The sequence below is a fragment of the Caenorhabditis elegans genome, chromosome II (genome assembly GCF_000002985.6).
Source record: "Caenorhabditis elegans chromosome II".
Taxonomy (NCBI): domain Eukaryota; kingdom Metazoa; phylum Nematoda; class Chromadorea; order Rhabditida; family Rhabditidae; genus Caenorhabditis; species Caenorhabditis elegans.
Genome location: NC_003280.10, coordinates 3,277,976 through 3,295,213, shown reverse-complemented (window position 1 = coordinate 3,295,213; position 17,238 = coordinate 3,277,976). Strand labels below are relative to the sequence as shown.

At 39.0% G+C, this 17,238-nt stretch overlaps 5 protein-coding genes, 2 non-coding genes and 2 pseudogenes across 9 annotated transcripts; 3 read left to right on the top strand and 6 right to left on the bottom strand.

The window, feature by feature from the left end:
* Positions 1-145: 145 nt before the first annotated feature.
* Positions 146-1,193, bottom strand: F39E9.9 (annotated as a pseudogene). The gene is given in 4 exon segments: positions 146-652; positions 695-885; positions 978-1,065; positions 1,068-1,193. Coding segments are annotated over 4 exon segments (912 nt in total).
* Positions 1,194-1,741: 548 nt separating this feature from the next.
* Positions 1,742-2,950, bottom strand: F39E9.8 (annotated as a pseudogene). Its single transcript has 3 exons — positions 2,623-2,950; positions 2,294-2,484; positions 1,742-2,245 (listed from the first exon to the last, which is right to left on the bottom strand). Coding segments are annotated over exons 1-3 (1,023 nt in total).
* A 1,619-nt stretch (positions 2,951-4,569) lies between these two features.
* F39E9.14 (uncharacterized protein) lies at positions 4,570-4,728 on the top strand (the record flags this gene model as incomplete). The annotated part of the gene is made up of 1 exon (NM_001026978.1): positions 4,570-4,728. The coding sequence occupies one exon, from the start codon at positions 4,570-4,572 to the stop codon at positions 4,726-4,728; it is 159 nt and encodes a 52-aa protein (NP_001022149.1).
* Positions 4,729-6,182: 1,454 nt separating this feature from the next.
* sri-63 (Serpentine Receptor, class I) lies at positions 6,183-7,841 on the bottom strand (the record flags this gene model as incomplete). The annotated part of the gene is made up of 6 exons (NM_062097.1): positions 6,183-6,255; positions 6,312-6,429; positions 6,491-6,803; positions 7,119-7,337; positions 7,514-7,639; positions 7,686-7,841. The coding sequence occupies 6 exons, from the start codon at positions 7,839-7,841 to the stop codon at positions 6,183-6,185; spliced, it is 1,005 nt and encodes a 334-aa protein (NP_494498.1).
* F39E9.23 lies at positions 6,516-6,664 on the top strand. Its single transcript, NR_050948.1, has one exon. It is a non-coding gene; the product is annotated as an Unclassified non-coding RNA F39E9.23 (non-coding RNA).
* A 198-nt stretch (positions 7,842-8,039) lies between the features above and the next one.
* Positions 8,040-12,561, bottom strand: nep-13 (NEPrilysin metallopeptidase family). The gene is made up of 12 exons (NM_001355091.2): positions 12,491-12,561; positions 12,162-12,444; positions 11,983-12,118; positions 10,298-10,389; positions 10,137-10,251; positions 9,938-10,092; positions 9,779-9,880; positions 9,550-9,729; positions 9,115-9,501; positions 8,762-8,924; positions 8,301-8,710; positions 8,040-8,252 (listed from the first exon to the last, which is right to left on the bottom strand). Exons 1-12 carry the CDS (start codon positions 12,493-12,495, stop codon positions 8,082-8,084), a joined length of 2,199 nt encoding a protein of 732 aa, NP_001342017.1. The 5' UTR covers positions 12,496-12,561; the 3' UTR covers positions 8,040-8,081.
* On the top strand, positions 10,556-11,554 carry scl-15 (SCP domain-containing protein). The gene is made up of 3 exons (NM_062095.6): positions 10,556-10,733; positions 11,032-11,378; positions 11,424-11,554. Exons 1-3 carry the CDS (start codon positions 10,557-10,559, stop codon positions 11,521-11,523), a joined length of 624 nt encoding a protein of 207 aa, NP_494496.1. The 5' UTR covers position 10,556; the 3' UTR covers positions 11,524-11,554.
* Positions 12,562-13,500: 939 nt separating the features above from the next.
* Positions 13,501-16,280, bottom strand: wht-4 (ABC transporter domain-containing protein). The gene is made up of 10 exons (NM_062094.4): positions 16,174-16,280; positions 16,015-16,129; positions 15,656-15,765; positions 15,481-15,609; positions 15,261-15,428; positions 14,870-15,217; positions 14,551-14,663; positions 14,261-14,501; positions 13,990-14,218; positions 13,501-13,942 (listed from the first exon to the last, which is right to left on the bottom strand). Exons 1-10 carry the CDS (start codon positions 16,225-16,227, stop codon positions 13,539-13,541), a joined length of 1,911 nt encoding a protein of 636 aa, NP_494495.3. The 5' UTR covers positions 16,228-16,280; the 3' UTR covers positions 13,501-13,538.
* Positions 14,712-14,765, bottom strand: F02E11.8. The gene has a single exon (NR_050947.1). It is a non-coding gene; the product is annotated as an Unclassified non-coding RNA F02E11.8 (non-coding RNA).
* Positions 16,281-17,238: the final 958 nt, after the last annotated feature.

The following is a 17,238-nucleotide window of genomic DNA, read 5'->3' as shown; positions in this document are numbered from 1 at the left end:
TAGTCATTCTATGACCAAACTTATTTTCGGCAAGACGCCCTGCTTGCAAAAACGATTTAATTGAGTAATTAGGTAAGTAAGAGTAAGTATGTGATTTTCATTCAAAAAATATTTTAATAATGTATGCGACAGTTGAATTAACTATTTATATTCGTGGAACAACAAAATTGATTCTTCCGCAATTACCACCAACTGGCTGCACAGATACATCAGCAGAGTTTTTAACCGATTTATGCCAAAGCTCTTTGATTGCATGCCGATAAGGCTTATGAAGCAGCAGCATAGCAATTGTTGACACAATACCATGAGATGCCATCGCTAACATTAAAATGTTAATGATTGCTTGATTGAAATATGTGTTTAATACTACAACTAAAGTATAACCAAGTGGAAGTATGAAGCATATTAATGGAATGCTGACTTGAATTAATAGAGTGATAATAAATCGCATTTGAAGTTGAAATGTCTTTCGCGACATTGTCTTTTCTTTCACCTGCTTTGCAGTATTTAAGAATAAGAAAATAAGAAAAGTAAGTGTTTCAAAACACAACACTAATATGACCAAAACAGAAGAGATCATATGAAACGTCACATCTTCGGATAGCACAAATATAGGCGCTTCGTATAGATATTTTGGCAAACATGGTAGTCTCTAAAATTAGGAATTTTATTTGGAAACAAAATTGAACAGCACCTTAAACAAATTTCTTCGCGCAATGTCCTGGTCTCGTACTAGAAATGGAACAATGCATAGCAAAATTAGTAGTACAACATAATGTGTTCCAAGCCAGAATCGTATCCAAAACATCCAGGATTGCTTCCAGGAAAATGTGCAAATGATGTAAAATCGATTTTCAAATATAGAAACGATAGATATGAGCATGCCTGAAGATTGATGTAATGTCATGCGAGTTACTCGTTCAGTTAAAGATGAATTATTTCCAAATAAAACACACATCCAGCTATAGGAAACTTACATGTGCCGAAACCAACATCCATGTTACACTGAATCACCATCGGTGTATTTATATACGTTGATATACCAAGCATGTATCCAGAAGCTTCACTAGAGAAAAGCAATAAAATCCCAGACAGTGTATGGGAGCTTCGAAGATGCTCAGGATGTGGTAAGCCAAAGATACAAATTCAGGAGAATCTAAATAAGTGAAATCAGAGATACATGTGTAGTTCATTTCATAGGATTAAGCTCTAACCGAATATATTGATATATTTCCTCAACTGAAACTAATCTCAGAAGACGTGTGGAAAATATTAATTTTCATGTTTGTGCAGGTGAAATAAGAACGGAGCAACGACACGCCATTATTCATCTGTTGCGACGTGAGCTCCGCAAAGCTACTGGACCCGAGTTTGCAGATCATTGGCTTATCGACTGCCGCAACTGTTTGAAATATACCTAATTGAATTTCCACCGAGAATTAGGCAATTGTATGTTTTACGAAAATTTCAAATTCTAGCAAGCCACGGCGCAGAAAGAAACTTTATTTAAAGTTCAATACTAATTCCAGAGAAGTTTAGAGATCCGAAGAGTTTCGTCGAGAGTCCAGTATGGCAATTTGGTAATTTTCTAGTAAAAGTTTTATTGTCTCTATAGAAATATTTATTTCAATTTGAAATCACTATAGCAGAAAGCCAGCATTCTCGAATCTCCTATAAATTTTTGGGTTAAGTTTAATAAAGAAAAATAATTTATTTAAATCAATTACAAAAATTGAATCAATTAAATTCCTGCAATTACAAAAGTGTTTCTTCTATAATTGTTAATTGGTTGCACCGATACTTCAAAAGACTTTCTGATTGGTTTATAGCAAAGCTCTTTGACTGCATGCCGATACGGCTTATGAAGTAGTAGCATCGCAATTGTTGATGCTATTCCATGAGAAGCAATAGTAACAATGAAAACGTTAATTATGGCTTGATTGAAATAACCCAATACAACTGTGATTCCTGTGTAAATAAGAGGAACTGCTAAACAAAAAACAGGAATGACGGTCTGAATAATTAGTGCAATTACAAATCTCTTTTGAAGTTGAAATGTTTTTTGCGACATTGTTTTTTCTTGCCGCTGCTTCGCAATATTCATAAACAGAAAAAATACAAACGTTGATATTTCGGAAAACCAAATTACACCGACGAAAACTGCACCTATAATAAGAAAGGCTTTATTATCAGCGAGCACAAAAATTGGCGCTTCATAGACATATTTTGGCAGGCATGGGAGATTCTGAAAATAGAAAAAAGCAACTTTTGAATGTAGGAATCTAAGAAATACCTTGAAAGCCCGATTTACAGCAGTCTGCTGATCGGGTACCAGAAATGGAACAACACTTAGTAAAAGTAGAACTACAATATAGTGGGCTCCAAGCCAAATACGCCTCCAAAATGTCCAGGATTGTTTCCAGGAAAATGTACAAATTATGTAGAATCGATTTTCGAATAACGAAACGATAGAAATCCCCACGTCAAAAAAAAGTGGATATGGCATCGTAATTTTTTTCAAAATTTTTAGTGCCTGTCTAATTCGGATAAGGAAGATTCGTGTGACATTTTTTTGATATGGAAAATGATATACACCAATTAGTAGGATAACTGATAACTTACTTGTTCCGAAATCAATGACCATCACAAACTGAATAATTAATGGAATATTTGTATACTTTGAAAATCCAAGCGGATATCCCATTGCTTCAGTAATCAATAAATATGGCGCAGTAAATAGGCTCAACGAAAAATCAAAGGTAAGAATCCACGTGTGCAAGGTGAATAGGTACCACTTGGCGGTTTTCATTTGCTCTGGAGTTTTGAACAAAATACAATAAAATCCCAAACAATGAATCGGTGTTCCGATGATACTTGTGGTGTGGAAGGCTAGGGATAAAAACTCCGCAGAATCAAAGTAAGTGAAATCCGAGACACAAGTGTAGTTCATTTCACTGGAACTGATGGCGGGAGTAAACCGACTTCGCACCGAGTAACATGAATATTTCTTAACCCAAATGTCTTGTTTTAGTAGACATATGGAAATTCGTAATTGAAATTTTTAGCAGGTGAAAAGAGGTTAAAGGCTGTGAAAAGTTTGTGGAATATTGGAGCCCAAAAATTACGGAATTCTTACTATTGACACCCGTTTGATTTTTCGATAAGGCCCGTGTGGATTGCAAATTTTTTGAACAAAACAAAAATATATTTGAATTAATTTTTTAAAATCAAATTTGTGGTGTGAGCGGCAATTTTTTTTTTGCTTCCAAATTTCGAATTAATTTTTGAGAACTTTTGAAACTCTTGCACCAGGCTCAAAACTGGTCCAATCCAACCCAAAAAACCTTCTGAAAGCTTTTTCACTTGTAAATGTTGGTCTGAAAATAAAAAATCGTATCTTAAATTCTCAAAAAAAAGGGCCTTTATAAAACGCATTTATTCAACAAATTTCAATCGGTTGGTGTAGCGGTATATTACTCAGTTGCAATTTTCCCGTCGTATCTTTGTCGGTGGAACCTCCATGTTAACATACAACTCCTAAATCCAGAGCACCAGTGTCAGCTGGAATGTTAGAATCTCCATGTGGAAGGTGAGTTTCTGTTCTCCTGAAAAAAGTAAATAATTCCAGAATTTGGCTGAATTTCTAGGATTTTGAAATATTTTGAAAAAAAAAACTTACGGAACGGGCAAGACTTATTATATTCATCAAGATTTCGTAGCTCCAGAGCATATTTGAAGTAGTTTAACAAAAAATCAATAAAAGCAAGAAGACGGGACAGCCATTCAGTAGGCCGTCTTGGAGACATAATGAAGCGAAACGGAGCAGTGAGAGGGGTGGTCTTGACCCCAATGGCAGGTGGCAAATATTGTGTCAGTTGGCAGTCACTAGCAATTTTCGATAAGGAGTCAGACAGTGCCTTGGGAAATAAACTTATAGACGGTATATCTCTGGGGTTATAATACTAAGAATGGCAGTAAATTTTTTTAAATAAAAGTTTTCCACCACAAGATTGCAGACTTAATAATGGCCTTCAACTTTTTAGGTGATCACTTTTTTTTTGAAAGATTTTTTAGATATTTGGAGGCAGTAAGTTAGACGTTTGCCTCGATTTATCATCTAATACTGTGCTTGGAACATCGAAATTAATAGAAAAGATTTGATAAATTTTGGAAAAAAAAGTTTCTGAGCCCAAAAACGTTGCATCCTTCTTAAAACGTCTGTGAGAACTCTCAAATCCATGTTAAGCTGGAAGTGTATTTCAAGCTTTGTTTTGTGACGCTGAAACTTGCTCTACTCACTTTTGGAAAATAAATTACTGTCGAATGCTTAAATAAAGCTTAATAAATTTTATTAGGGAAAAATTGATTTAAATAATAAAACATTTATTTAAAAAAAACTTTTTTTTTTTAATTTTGAACAGAGAGTAAAATATAGTGGGAAGCCACAGAGAGTAAAATATAGTGGGAAGCCACAGAGAGTAAAATATAGTGGGAAGCCACAGAGAGTAAAATATAGTGGGAAGCCACAGAGAGTAAAATATAGTGGGAAGCCACAGAGAGTAAAGATGTATGGATGCCGAAGAGGAGCCAGAGGTTGGAGAAGACGAAGAAAGAAGAAGAATGGTCGATGGAGTCATAGCCAGCGGTATGTCAGGATGCGCTGAAAGTAAATTTATGTTTAAAAATATTTTTCTTTTCGTCAACTTACGCGCTCAAACCAACACATGAATGATGACAGCATTCATAACGGCATACTCAATTTTGACACGAAAGCGTTCTGCCACCCAACAGGATAATGTCTCATCCTTGTTTAAATTTATTCTATCCAAAGCGGCTGCGTCTCTGAGTGAGACCTGTTAGGTCTGCTCCTTTGCACCAGGATGTACAGGCGGGAGTGTACGAATCAACTGATTGTTTAGATTGTTTAAAAATATTATTGGTAAGTTTTTGTACCTAGATATCAATTTTCAGACGCGCTACAGGGGTTTTTGTCTTGAATTCCATTTTCAACAGGTATATACAGGCACAAAAAGAACAAAAATAAAAATTATGGAATTTCGGAAGAATTGAACCCCTCCCACTCCCCGATCGAAGCAGTTACCGACTGATCCAGGGAGGATGAGGGAAGCCTAGCTCCTCGGTGTGTGTGACTTTTCCGACCTAGATTTACAATTTAAAATCAAAACGGTTCACGGAAATAAGTAATGACTGTTGAAAAACTGCTTATTTTATTGCATTTGTTCAATTTATTAAATTTTCCAATTTCCCTGTTGCCAAAAAAATCAATAAAATTCAATTTTCAGAAAACCAATAAAATTAAATTTCTCATTTAATGGATCTCTGAATGACTTTTTTTAATTTTTGCTTTTTTCGAATATTTTCTTACTCTTTGACTGCAATTTTAGTTCTAAAACTTGCAAAAAGATTTTAAAAAATATAGGCACTTTCATATCTATATGAATATTCGGTCCTTTCCGATTTCTGCCCCCCAAAACGTTTTTTTTTCAATTTTTCAATTTAAATTCTCCCGTGAATGTTTATTTCAAAACTATTTCAATTTTTAGGCTTAGAAAACAACACTACTAACTATAAGCCTGAAATTACAAAAAAAAGTTCACGTTTCATTAATGAATATATCCAAAACATTTTGGGGGGCAGAAATCGGAAAAGTACCGAATATTCTCCTAATCAGTTTAATCAGTCAATGGTGGAAAGGTTTAGTGTCAATAATGGCAATAATGCCTTATCAAGTTGGTATTCTGTTTGATAACTCGGAATCTATATTAGTATATTAGTTGGTGGACCGCCGAGCTATCAGATGTGGTTCAAGCAAGTAGTTCTTCCACTTTATAAATACCAGAAAATAGAATAGATTGGCATACGAAAAATAGATTGGCATACGAAAAATAGATTGTTACACGAAAAAATAGATTGTTACACGAAAAAATAGATTGTTACACGAAAAATAGATTGTTACACGAAACATAGATTGTTACACGAAAAATTGAGAAAGAGCTTAAAATTTGAAACAAGTCGCCGAAGAAACATGAATGAAAGGAGAATTGACAGTGAGAGAGGGTGGTCTTGACCCCAACGGCAAGTGTGAAGAGATAGCATCTTTGGGAAAATGAATTTATGGAGACTCGAGTACATATAAAAAAATTTTATAAAAACAATTTATTTCAACTTAAATGAGAGATCACCATAGCAGAAGGGTTCGAAGGCAGAACCATCACTCGAGTTTTTGCGAAACTCCTGCAAATTTCAAATTATGTAAAAACAAATTCTGTAAACACTCGCTTTCTACTCACTTTTCCCGCTTGATAAGAGAACATACATGCTTTCGGTATGGCGGGAACGTCAAAATTAATACAGTAACGTTTAGGCAGGAATGCAAGCAACCAATGACCAGGAGAACCTCGACAATTGCTAGAAAAATATTTTTGAAAAATTCGAAACTTTTTTTTTTGCAAACCACTGAACTCCTTACCTTGAGCTCCATTGATCCCGATCAACACGACAAACACGAAAACGATTGGCGAAAAAAATAAGACAGATGACGTGGCAAATTGAGCCAATAGGCTCCAAATTGCGGCTCGATGTTTTCGATAGTTTGAGGCAGAGATTTGAGTTTTCAGAAGTGCGAGCATCAGAAAAATATTTGTTAGGACTATGCATAAAATTAGAAGCGATAGTATTCCACCAGTCGTTGTGAGAAGCAATGCGACCAGGAAATATGCGTCAGCTTCGTAGATGGAGAAGTTAGGAAGGCTTTGGAAGCCGGAGAGGTACTCTGGGAACTTCTGAATTTTTTTTATTTGTTTGGCTTAGGCTTAGGTTTAAGTTTATGCTATGTTGCTAGGCTCAAAAATTCCAACTAATCAAAAATTAAAAAATGTGTGTTTTCAGCTTACCACTCTAACATACTCCATCTACTCTGGAAACTTTTGAGAATTTTTTCATTAGGCTTAGGCTTAGGCTTAGGCTCAGGCTCAGGCTTAGGATTAGCCTCAGGCTTAGGCTTAGTTTTAGGCTTAGGCTGGGGCTTAGGTTGAAGCTGAACCTTGTTAAATAATTCCAACTAATCAAATACATTTAAAATTGTGTTTTCCGCTTACCACTCTAACATACTCCATCTGCAAGTCCGGATCAATGCTAGTCTGTGAAAATAGTATAACTGTCAGACAGATCCCAAATGTAAAAAATGCGAATATTCCCCACACCAGCCAGCTTGGCATTACGTACTTTTTCAGCGTTTTTGCGATTGTTTGATGTTTCCTCACGAAACAGAACACCATACTCTCGATTTGATATATTAAACATGCCATTAATGCTGTCTGAAATCGTTTTCAAAGTTTGTAAAGAGTAAAATATTTCTGATTTCTTGCTAAACATTTTGCAAAATTCAAAAAAAAAACTTTTTCTTTGAGAAATTTTCAAATCACCTCATCATGAAATTCGACAGTTTTAGGCTATTTTAAAATTTGATACTCCATCCTCAAAGTCAACTTACCATACAAAAATGAGTAGTTACTCCGAACATTGACAGGAACCCCAAAGTATATCCAGAAACCAATGGGTATAACGGAACGGGTTGCATGAAAAATGTCAAATGAATATCAGTTAATGTACAGGCTAGCTGAAATTCACAAGCTAAAATTCAACTGAAATACATTCAGATCCACCTGAAAATTGAGCAGAAAATATCGGAAGTTATCGATTTTACTGCTTTTGAATAAAATTAGGTATATTGAAAAAGAGTCGAAGATTAGTGAAATCACTCCAATTACATGATAATAGGTTATCAGCCAATGTGGAGTAGAAAAGTCTATATCATACATTGAGCAAAACAGCAATATTGCCGAGAGAAGAAGAAACTGAAAACTCGTTATAGATGGTACTGGCAGGTGAAAAAAGAGATCAATAGACCTCTGAAAACCACTGATCACTGAAAAACTAAAGCGCCGCTAAAACACGTGCTTCTGACTTTCCTGAAAATGTTCAATTCTCATATAATCACCCAGATAAACCCAGAAAAATTGCAAAATGCAAAAATTTTTATTCGCGGTATTTAGTTCCATTCAAAACATATCGCACCTCTGCACTGGATTCATCTTCGAGCCAACCGGACATTTGTACGTGTCGGCGAAGGCTCGTGAGTTGGAAAATGCTCCATTTATGCGGAATTTGTTGGTCGGGTGGCTCAGCTGATCAGAATATCTCTCTTCTATCCGGCTCGGAGCACAGAAATCCTGAAAAAAACATAAAAATCGTTGCGAGACTCAACAAAAAAAGCTCACCAAAGCGGCAACCTGAAAGTATAGCTTTCCAAAATCGTGATCCTCAAACTGTATGAGACCCTGTTCCTCAGTCAGGTTGATCTTCTTGAACGCAATCCATGAAGCTTCCATTCCAAGAGCATCCGCAATGATTTCAGCGAGAACTTCGGTTCCGTTTTGCTTCCCTTTAAAACTAGGATCCTTGAAGTTTGTAAATTGCTCCGCAAAGCATTCACTTCGCCTATCATACTCCTCCGTATCCTCCCGTGTCCACCAGTCCCGCGTCCTGCCAATCTCGTCAGTTTGCCGGCCATTTATATCAAACGCGTGGCCAATCTCGTGAGCCAACACCCGGCCAACTCCAGCCATTGCCACGTAGCGGGGGTATTTGAAGTCGAAGAGCGGCTTGTCGAGAAACGGAACGAGCACATCTGGAATTTCGATCTTTTGTTTTCGGGGTGGGAAACTTTTTGATAAATTACTGAGCAGGTTCTTGGTGGGAAAGTAGAATGCGTTGGCCATGACCAGAGGCTCGATGGGATTCAACAGCGAGTCGGAAGACACAAAGTCCATGAGCTGTTCGATTTTGAATCGGTTGACCTTTGTCATCAGAACGAAGAAGCTATCGCTCCGGGAGAGTTGAAGCTGAAAATATGGATTATTTGCTACGTGGACGGGAATCATCGGCGGCAGAGAAATCTCTGCCACAGGTTCGAGTTCTCGTCGCAAATGCCGCTCAGCTTCCCAGCTCAGCTAGATGAAGGCCTTGAAATTACGTTTCCATTTTCAGGACCTGATCTATGATCTATTGATCTATCGAAATCTTCCAACTCACAGTCTCAAACATCTCATCCAGCGCTCCGGTCCTCTCATACTCCTCCGTATACCCGATCACCTTCTTCATCTTCACCACTTTCTCGATCGCGCTCTCCCTCGTCGAATTGTGCAGCCACGTGGAATTGTTGATTATCTCCACATACGCAGTCTTTACAACTTCCACAATCTCCGACGCCACTGCCATATTCTCCTTCTTGAAGTGATTCCGCACGAAGACTCGGAGAGAAGCACGTGGAAGGCTCGTAGTGACCACCTCTGTGCAAAAGTCATCGTCTGAGAATACTTTGGTGTTGTCGAAAAAGAAGAAGTAGGCGTATTCGATGTACTTCAGGAAGAGGTAGTTGGCAAGGATCCGCGGTTTCGTTCGGGCAATTATGCTGGAGAGCTGGAATAATTTTTCATTTTCAGCCAAAGTCTTAGTTATAGTACATACATTATTATTCTTCCCGAAAAACAACTCAAATCTCGCAGAGAAAATTTTCGTTCTCAAGCTCGACCAATTTCCAGTTTTAGGATTCAAATAGCTCTTTATGATCCGCTCAAAGTCGATATCAGGCACGGCTTTCTGGAGCTCCGACAGTGTCGCTGGCTTCGGCTGGGGGTCAATATGGATCTGAAGATAGATGTGGTAGTTGAAAATTTTGATTTCTATAGCTACTAACATTTCCAATCTCCTTATCAAGCGCAAAACTCTCCGCGACATCTTCCTTCACTTTCTTCATAATTGAGGTGATCCCATTCACGCTGAGCAGATCTCGAATGGCCTGGAAATCAATAAAATGAGCAGAATGAGTTTGCAAAAAAATAATAGTCAAACTCACCCTGACCAACTCCTCCTGTGGAATCGAGAATTTCAGTTTGGTAGGCCTAATCACAAGCTGCTTAGCTGTCGTATTCATCGGATAGAGCTCTATGACTCGCGTCTCGAAAAGTCCAAACGGGAGCATATGGATTGAGGCCATGTTTGAGAGCATATCTGAAGTTGGAAAGAAGTTGTTACATTTAAAGCTGGGCACCTACTATTTAGATTAAAATGAGAGCTATTCCAATTTTTATCCGCAATTGGCCAGGAGCCAATCTTCCGAATGTTCTCGAACACTTCACGTTGAATTACTTCCGTTTCCTGGTGTCGATTCTGAAACGAAGGTAGCTACAGCTTGTCTAGAAGAAGCTTGACCGACCTCCATTCTATACCGCAACGAGCATTTCTCATAGAGCAACATCAGCGCATTCTCGGAATTAGACGTGGTAGATTGGTTTTTCAAGACGAATTCTGGAAAAATTCGTTTTTTTTTTGTTGGTTTTTCATGTGCTTTGATGTCTGTCAAAGGAGGAAATGTTCGAAAGTCTACCCATAAACTTTCAGAAACCATAAAACTTCGGAAACTCAAGACCATATAAAAGCGCGGGGTGTCTCCCTCAACCTCACTCCTCATAACTATGAGAGCCCTAATTCTTCTCGCCGTGGTGGCAAGCGTCAGTGTCTATGGGCAATTCTCGAAAGCCGGACAGAAAGCCATCGTCGATGCCCATAATACGCTGAGATCTTCCATTGCCAAAGGCACCTATGTGGCGAATAAGACCAGGAAGGAGCCGGGAAGCAATATTTTGAAAATGGTGAGTTTTTAGGGGTGCAAAAGCTTGTTCCGAAAAGCTTAAAAGCTTTGAAAACTTGAAAATTTATACGAAGTTAGATAACGCTACATAGAACTAGGACAGTGGCTAAGGACGTCTGAGTAACTAGGATTACCGCTACTTGAGAAGCTTGAATCTCAAGATCATAGAATATTCTACCAAGTCTAGCCTGAGACTGTCTAAAGTAGGGCTCATGAGCCGACTTCCAACCGTTTTTTGGGAGCACCCGATGATCCTGTGTTCCATACCATACATCTACCAAGTCCCTGAACACTTCCAGAAATGGGACCCCACTATCGCCAAATCCGCCCAAGCCTACGCCAACACATGCCCCACTGGACACGGAAAATCAAAGTACGGAGAAAATCTCTACTGGCGTTGGTCTGGCGCTGTTATAAAGAGCATTGACGATTACGGAGTGCGCGCTTCAGGCGCATGGGCTAGCGAGTTCCAAAAGTATGGATGGAAAACCAACAAGCTGGATTCGGCTCTCTTCAAGACTGGCATCGGACACGCTACTCAAATGGCGTGGGCTTCGACTGGATCGATCGGGTGTGGCGTGAAAAATTGCGGGATGGATAAGAATAAAATGTACAAGGTTGCCGTGGTGTGTCAGTACAGTGCGCGGTAAGGATGTGTAAAAAGACTGAAGATCTAATAGTGAAATTTCAGCGGAAACATGATCAACAACAACATCTACACCGCCGGAAAGACATGCTCCGCGTGTCCAGCAAAGACCAAGTGCGAGAAGGCGACCGGGCTTTGTGTTTAGTTTCCAATTGAATAAATTAATTTCCTCGATCTTTTAAACTGAATACGACGTTTTGCCTACTAGCCTACATTACTACAGTCTACTATAGCCTACTTGCCTACTATGGCCTACTTGCCTACTATAGCCTGCTTGCCTACTATAGCCTGCTTGCCTACAATAGCCTTCTTGCCTATCATAACAGGCCTATCACAGCCTACTCACGCCTAATTTCATCACAATGGTGTCCTTCTCGTTGGCACGAGTGTGCGGCAAATCTCAAAATTTGTCGAGCTCGGCAAATGCGGCAAATTTGCCGCACAACCCTGTTGCCTACTATTGCCTACTTGCCTACTATACTACAGCCTACTATGTCCTACTTGCCTACTAAGCCTACTTGCCTACTATAGACTACTTGCCTACTATGGCCTACCTGCCTACTATAGTCTACTATAGCCTACTATAGCCTACATGTCTACTCACGCCTAATAAGCTTCATCACAATAGTGTCCTTCTCGTTGGCACGGATCCCGTCGTTCAACGTGTGCTCCTGGTACCTGCCACAGGAGTACTCGTAGAAATCCTCACAGGGGTCGATGTTAGTGTTCTGCCAGTTGAGCTGAAATTTCCGAAGGTTAATAGATCGGTGAACTTGGACCCACCAAGGTACTGGACAACGTGATACACTCCGCTGTCTTACAAACATCTCGGGTCTTGTTATGATCCGTTTTACAAATTGCCTGCGGGGCACTATCCATCCTCCAGAACACGATTACCGCGCCCATGCAGATCGCAATTATTACCAGACAAATTATAATCGATATCAATGGATAAATACAACATTTTGAAACTTTCTCATTATCATCTCCCTCTTCTTCACCATCCTCCTCAACTTCCAGATTCTGGGTTGAACTTAAAAGCCGCGAGTTTTCTGTATCTCTTTCACTGAAAAAAAGAGTTGAGGGAAAGTCAAAAAGAAATTGAAACTTACTTCATAATACTACAGCTTGTAAAAATTTGAGCGAATCAAACAAAGAAAGGAATAAATTTGATTTTGAAATTGATGAGTTGGAGAAAGGGGAGGGAGATTAAACTTTTTGATAAGAGAGGATTACAAAAAAGTTCACGTGAGGATTCGATATATTTTTATTAGAAATAAATAATAAAACAAATATAAACATTCTTGTATGGGAGATATTTTTTAAAAAATTGCAGAAATTAACCAAAAGTTGTATCTTTTAAAATTCCAAAAGTATGGGAAAATCATATGATGCCCTTCTTTTTTCTTTTAAAAAACTGTTTAGCATGACCAAATATACCAGAAAATACCAAAGAAAGTATACTAGCTTGTACGGAAGATATTCTAAAAAAATTCAGAAATTAACCAAAAGTTGTATCTTTTAAAATTCCAAAAGTATGGGAAGATAATATGAAGTGCTGTTTTATTTCAAAAAACTGTTCAGTATGATCAAATATACCAGAAAATACCAGAAAATACCAAACAAAATTTGCTAGCTTGTACGGAAGATATTTTTAAAAATTTCAGAAACTAACCAATATTTGTATTTTTCAAAATTCCAAAAGTATGGAAAAATCATATGAAGTGCTGTTTTATTTCAAAAAACTGTTCAGTATGATCAAATATACCAGAAAATACCAGAAAAAACCAAACAAAATATGCTAGCTTGTACGGAAGATATTTTAAAAAATTTCAGAAATTAACCGAATGCTGTATTTTTCAAAACTCGAAAAGAACGGGAAAATCACATGATGTTCTTCTTTTTTCTTTTAAAAAACTGTTTAGCATAACCAAATATACCAGAAAATACCAAAGAAAGTATGCTAGCTTGTACGGAAGGTATTTTAAAAAATTTCAGAAATTAACCAAAAGATGTATTTTTAAAAATTCCAAAAGTACGGGAAAATCATATAATGTCCATTTTTTTTCTTCCAAAAACTGTTCAGTGGACTGTGTGACTCACACATCAAATTTCAACATCAATTCTTTAAAACCACATTCATTTTCAAAAACCTCAAGTTCACTTGGCAAATCTGACACGAATCTTCAAAGCGACGAGCCCAATGATGCGATAGACGAAGAAGGACATGAAGAGAATCAGAACATTCGCATACAACGGAGTATCAATTCCACGACGTGTCAAAATGCCAGGACCATCGGATGCTGGGCAGTAGCCAGTTGTTGTCGCATTCAATGGATTGATTAGGTCGCAGCCAGAAATCTTATCAATCTCCTTCCACTGGTTGGCTTCGAGAGCTTCGAATCCGTGCTTGAACCAGGAGACGAAGGAAACGTATTGGTAGTAGACAGGAATTGAGTTGGCGTTTACGTAGAATCCTCCAAAGACGAGCATCGGAAGCACGAACATCGGCATGAAAGTCACCACGAGTCCTTCGTCACCAAAGATGCAAGCTCCAACGTAGGCTGAAAAATGAAAAATGAGGCTTTCAGGCTCAGGCGAAGTTAGCTACCAATCGACACAGCGACCCAGGTCAGCGTGATACAAACGAATACAAAAACCAAGAAGCTGGTCACCGAGGCAACCAGTCCGGCCATCCAGTATATAATCGTGCCATAGATCATCGGGAGAATCGTATATTGGGGGAGTTCAGCAAGGCTTTTTGCAAGGAAATAAGCTTCCACAGAGTAAATGTTCGACTTGTGCTCGCGAAGGAAGACCGGGAGCTCTGAGGTGATCACCTGAAAGAATCTTGATTAGGACCTTTATTTTAGAAAACCTACATTGACCGACGGGAAGTAGAACAAAAAAGTCATGTCGCGAGCACAATTGTACATGACACCCTCCAAATTTTGAATCGTGGGGCCTTTCAGCTCGACGCGCCAATTCACAATTCCAACCAGGATTGCGGTGGCCAAGATCTGCGCAAATCTAACACGAAGCAGCAGTGGATCACGGAACGTTGTTCTCAGTGATCGCTTGAGCAGGATCTCAAACTGGGTGCCGAAGGTGGAGTTGTAGCGGCTGAAATTTTAAGCTTAAGAACTTTAAAAACGAGTAAGGAAGAACAAACCTCTCCCCATCATCTTCATCGTCACCATATCCTCCAAATTCGTCCACGGCTGTTCTTGTCTTCTTGAGCATCTGGGTACCGATGTCACTGTTCTGATATTCGTGGATCAGGTACTGAAAAGTTTTCATTTCGTTAATGCTGTAAGCCTAAGTTTCAGCCTGAGCCTAAGCCTAAGACAAAGCCCAAGCCTACGTTTAAGCCTAAGCCTAAGCCTAAGCCTGACCCCGAACCTGACCGTGACCCTGAGCCGGAGCCTGAGCCTAATTCTAAGCCGAAGCCTAAGCCTAAGCCGAAGCCTAATCCTAAGCCTAATTGTTACCTCAATTCTCGTGACATCCTCCTGCTCGGTCTCCGGACTGATCGAAATCTCCGACATCACAAAATCCGCGGGATTATAGCTTTCGGGGACACGGAAATCTGGCCCAAGCTTATCGAAAAACGGACACAGTCGATCTACGGCGCCATGGTAGACCGTCTTCCCGGTGGCCATGAAGCAAACTTTGTGGAACATGCGGAACACGGTACTCGACGGTTGATGGAGCACGACGATGATCGTTTTTCCCTTGTTAGCCAGGTCGAGCAGGGCGCGCACAACTTCGGAGGCCATGAAGGCGTCGAGTCCAGAGGTGGGCTCGTCGCAGAACAGGATCTTCGGGTCGGTGAGGATCTGTATGTTGAAAGTTGTAGGTGGACTTTGGATCACTGCAAACCTCGCAAGCAAACGCCAGACGCTTCTTCTCTCCGATGGAAATCCCTTTCATACGGTTCGGAATGCCAATCAAGGTATTCTGACAATCAGTCAGGTTCATATCCCTCAGCACATTCTCCACTCTCTCCATCTTCTGCTGCACTGTCGCGTTCTTCATTCTCATGTGAGCCTGAACATTATATTCAGGACTAGTTAACAGCTTCTTCTAGCTTCTAACCAACCGTATAAGTCAGCTGCTCCCGGACCGTCAAGGTTCCACAGAACAGGTCAACCTGCTGAACGTAGGCGCACATTTGCCGCATTTTCTGCTTGGTGATCTTCTTGCCATTGACAGTGACGTCGCCGAGGTACTGAAAAATCGAGAAAATGATAGGTAGCTCGGGGAGCTGGGCTCACCTCAACTCCGTTAGTATCCAAATGGGCCAGGATATTCATCAGAGTCGTCTTACCGGCACCACTCCCTCCCATCAAGGCGAGAACTTCGCCGGGCTCCGCGACACCGCTAACTGAAATTTGATAAGATGAGGTGGGGAGAGCGCAGACAGCGAGACACTCTGGCTTGTCTGCGTCTACACAAAAGAGTACAGAGTATCCTGAGACATCGTAGCATGTGGAGAGAGCGCAGACAGCTAGACACTCTAGCTTCTCTGCGTTTACTTGTCGCCACGTGTCCAAGCCACGACATTTCGAGAAAGTTCTTGCTTCGAGAAACAGTGCAGCATGTTGAGAGAGCGAAGACATCTAGACACTCTTACCATTCCTGATCACCTCCTTCCTGCCACCACCGGCTTGCGGAACCGTCGCCACCAGCCCACTCCAGGCAATAGTCTTCCTTCCCTTCTCGCTACCATCGCCAGTGTCTACAGTAATCTAAATACAAAACGTAGTTTGGGTTACTGTACCTGCTAGCTTACCATCGTACTCTTACTCGTCGCATCTCGCATCGAAGCCGTCGTCAAACTTTGCATTATTTCACAGAAATCAAATACAAATATTCGAGAAGAATTTTTGAAATTCTTACAAATCGGAAATAAATTTTTGAATGAGTTGGATAGGGGAGGGAAGTGAAATGACGTGGATTTTATTTTTTTTTCAACTTTGAAATTTTGTGAATATTGTGATACAATTCACGTGAAGAATGAAGATATTTTTATTTGTATTTTAATTTGCAAAATTGTTTGCAAATTAAATTTTCACGGTTTTCAAAAAACTCCGTATCACAGCTACCATTCTTTGAGTCGTTACTCTGCGAAAAAAAAAAATCAAAATTGAGCTAAAGAGCTGCAAATGTAGTGAAATGTTTTAATCGAATTTTGTGAAAATTTCAAACTTTTAGAAATCCAAATGCTGGCTTTTGGGTAGCTTTAAAATTTCAAATATTGAAAAGTAGTCTTCAAAATAGGCCTGAAAATTTGAAGTCAGCTATTTACCAAATAAATTACCACAATTCTTCAAAAAAAAAAATGTATCAGACCGCATTTCTAGATCGCTACTTTGTGAATTTAGCAATTAATAGATTGATTTTTTTCTGAAGTAAAAATCTTCAAAAATTCTTTAAAAATTCATAAATTTTTGGTTTTTTTTAAACATTTTTTTCCCCCTGAATTCGCAAAAAAAAACTGGAATTTTCCATACGAAAAATAGCTTGAACATTGTTCCTTAAATTACTTTTTCACCCAAAAAATTCTAGGCCGACAAAAATTTGCGCTGGTATTTGAAATAATTTAAATAAAATAAAAATTTGAAAAAAAAATTATACAAATTTGAAAATTGAATAAATAATTTAAGTAACTTTTCAATAATTTTTTTATTCCGTTTTCAAATTTTCCCGGTTTTCTTTTTGATACCTCTACAAGTATAAACTTCTCCGTAACTACCTCTACACCCACTACTCCTCCTTTAAGACCCCTTCCGCTAAAAAACTTGGTACATCTGAACGTTAGCGGTATGCTTTCTTCAAGTATACCATTCGGCCTTTC

Coding starts and splice junctions, on each gene's coding strand:
- scl-15 (NM_062095.6), top strand. CDS start 10,557: ATGAGAGCCCTAATTCTTCTCGCCGTGGTGGCAAGCGTCAGTGTCTAT. Junction 10,734..11,031: donor GAAGCAATATTTTGAAAATG/GTGAGTTTTTAG, acceptor GAACACTTCCAG/AAATGGGACCCCACTATCGC. Junction 11,379..11,423: donor GTGTGTCAGTACAGTGCGCG/GTAAGGATGTGT, acceptor GTGAAATTTCAG/CGGAAACATGATCAACAACA.
- nep-13 (NM_001355091.2), bottom strand. Junction 9,502..9,549: donor TTTTCGGGAAGAATAATAAT/GTATGTACTATA, acceptor AAATTATTCCAG/CTCTCCAGCATAATTGCCCG. Junction 8,711..8,761: donor TCCCACCAAGAACCTGCTCA/GTAATTTATCAA, acceptor TCGAAATTCCAG/ATGTGCTCGTTCCGTTTCTC.
- wht-4 (NM_062094.4), bottom strand. CDS start 16,227: ATGCAAAGTTTGACGACGGCTTCGATGCGAGATGCGACGAGTAAGAGT. Junction 15,610..15,655: donor TGGATACTAACGGAGTTGAG/GTGAGCCCAGCT, acceptor TCGATTTTTCAG/TACCTCGGCGACGTCACTGT. Junction 14,664..14,869: donor AGGATGTCACGAGAATTGAG/GTAACAATTAGG, acceptor AAAACTTTTCAG/TACCTGATCCACGAATATCA.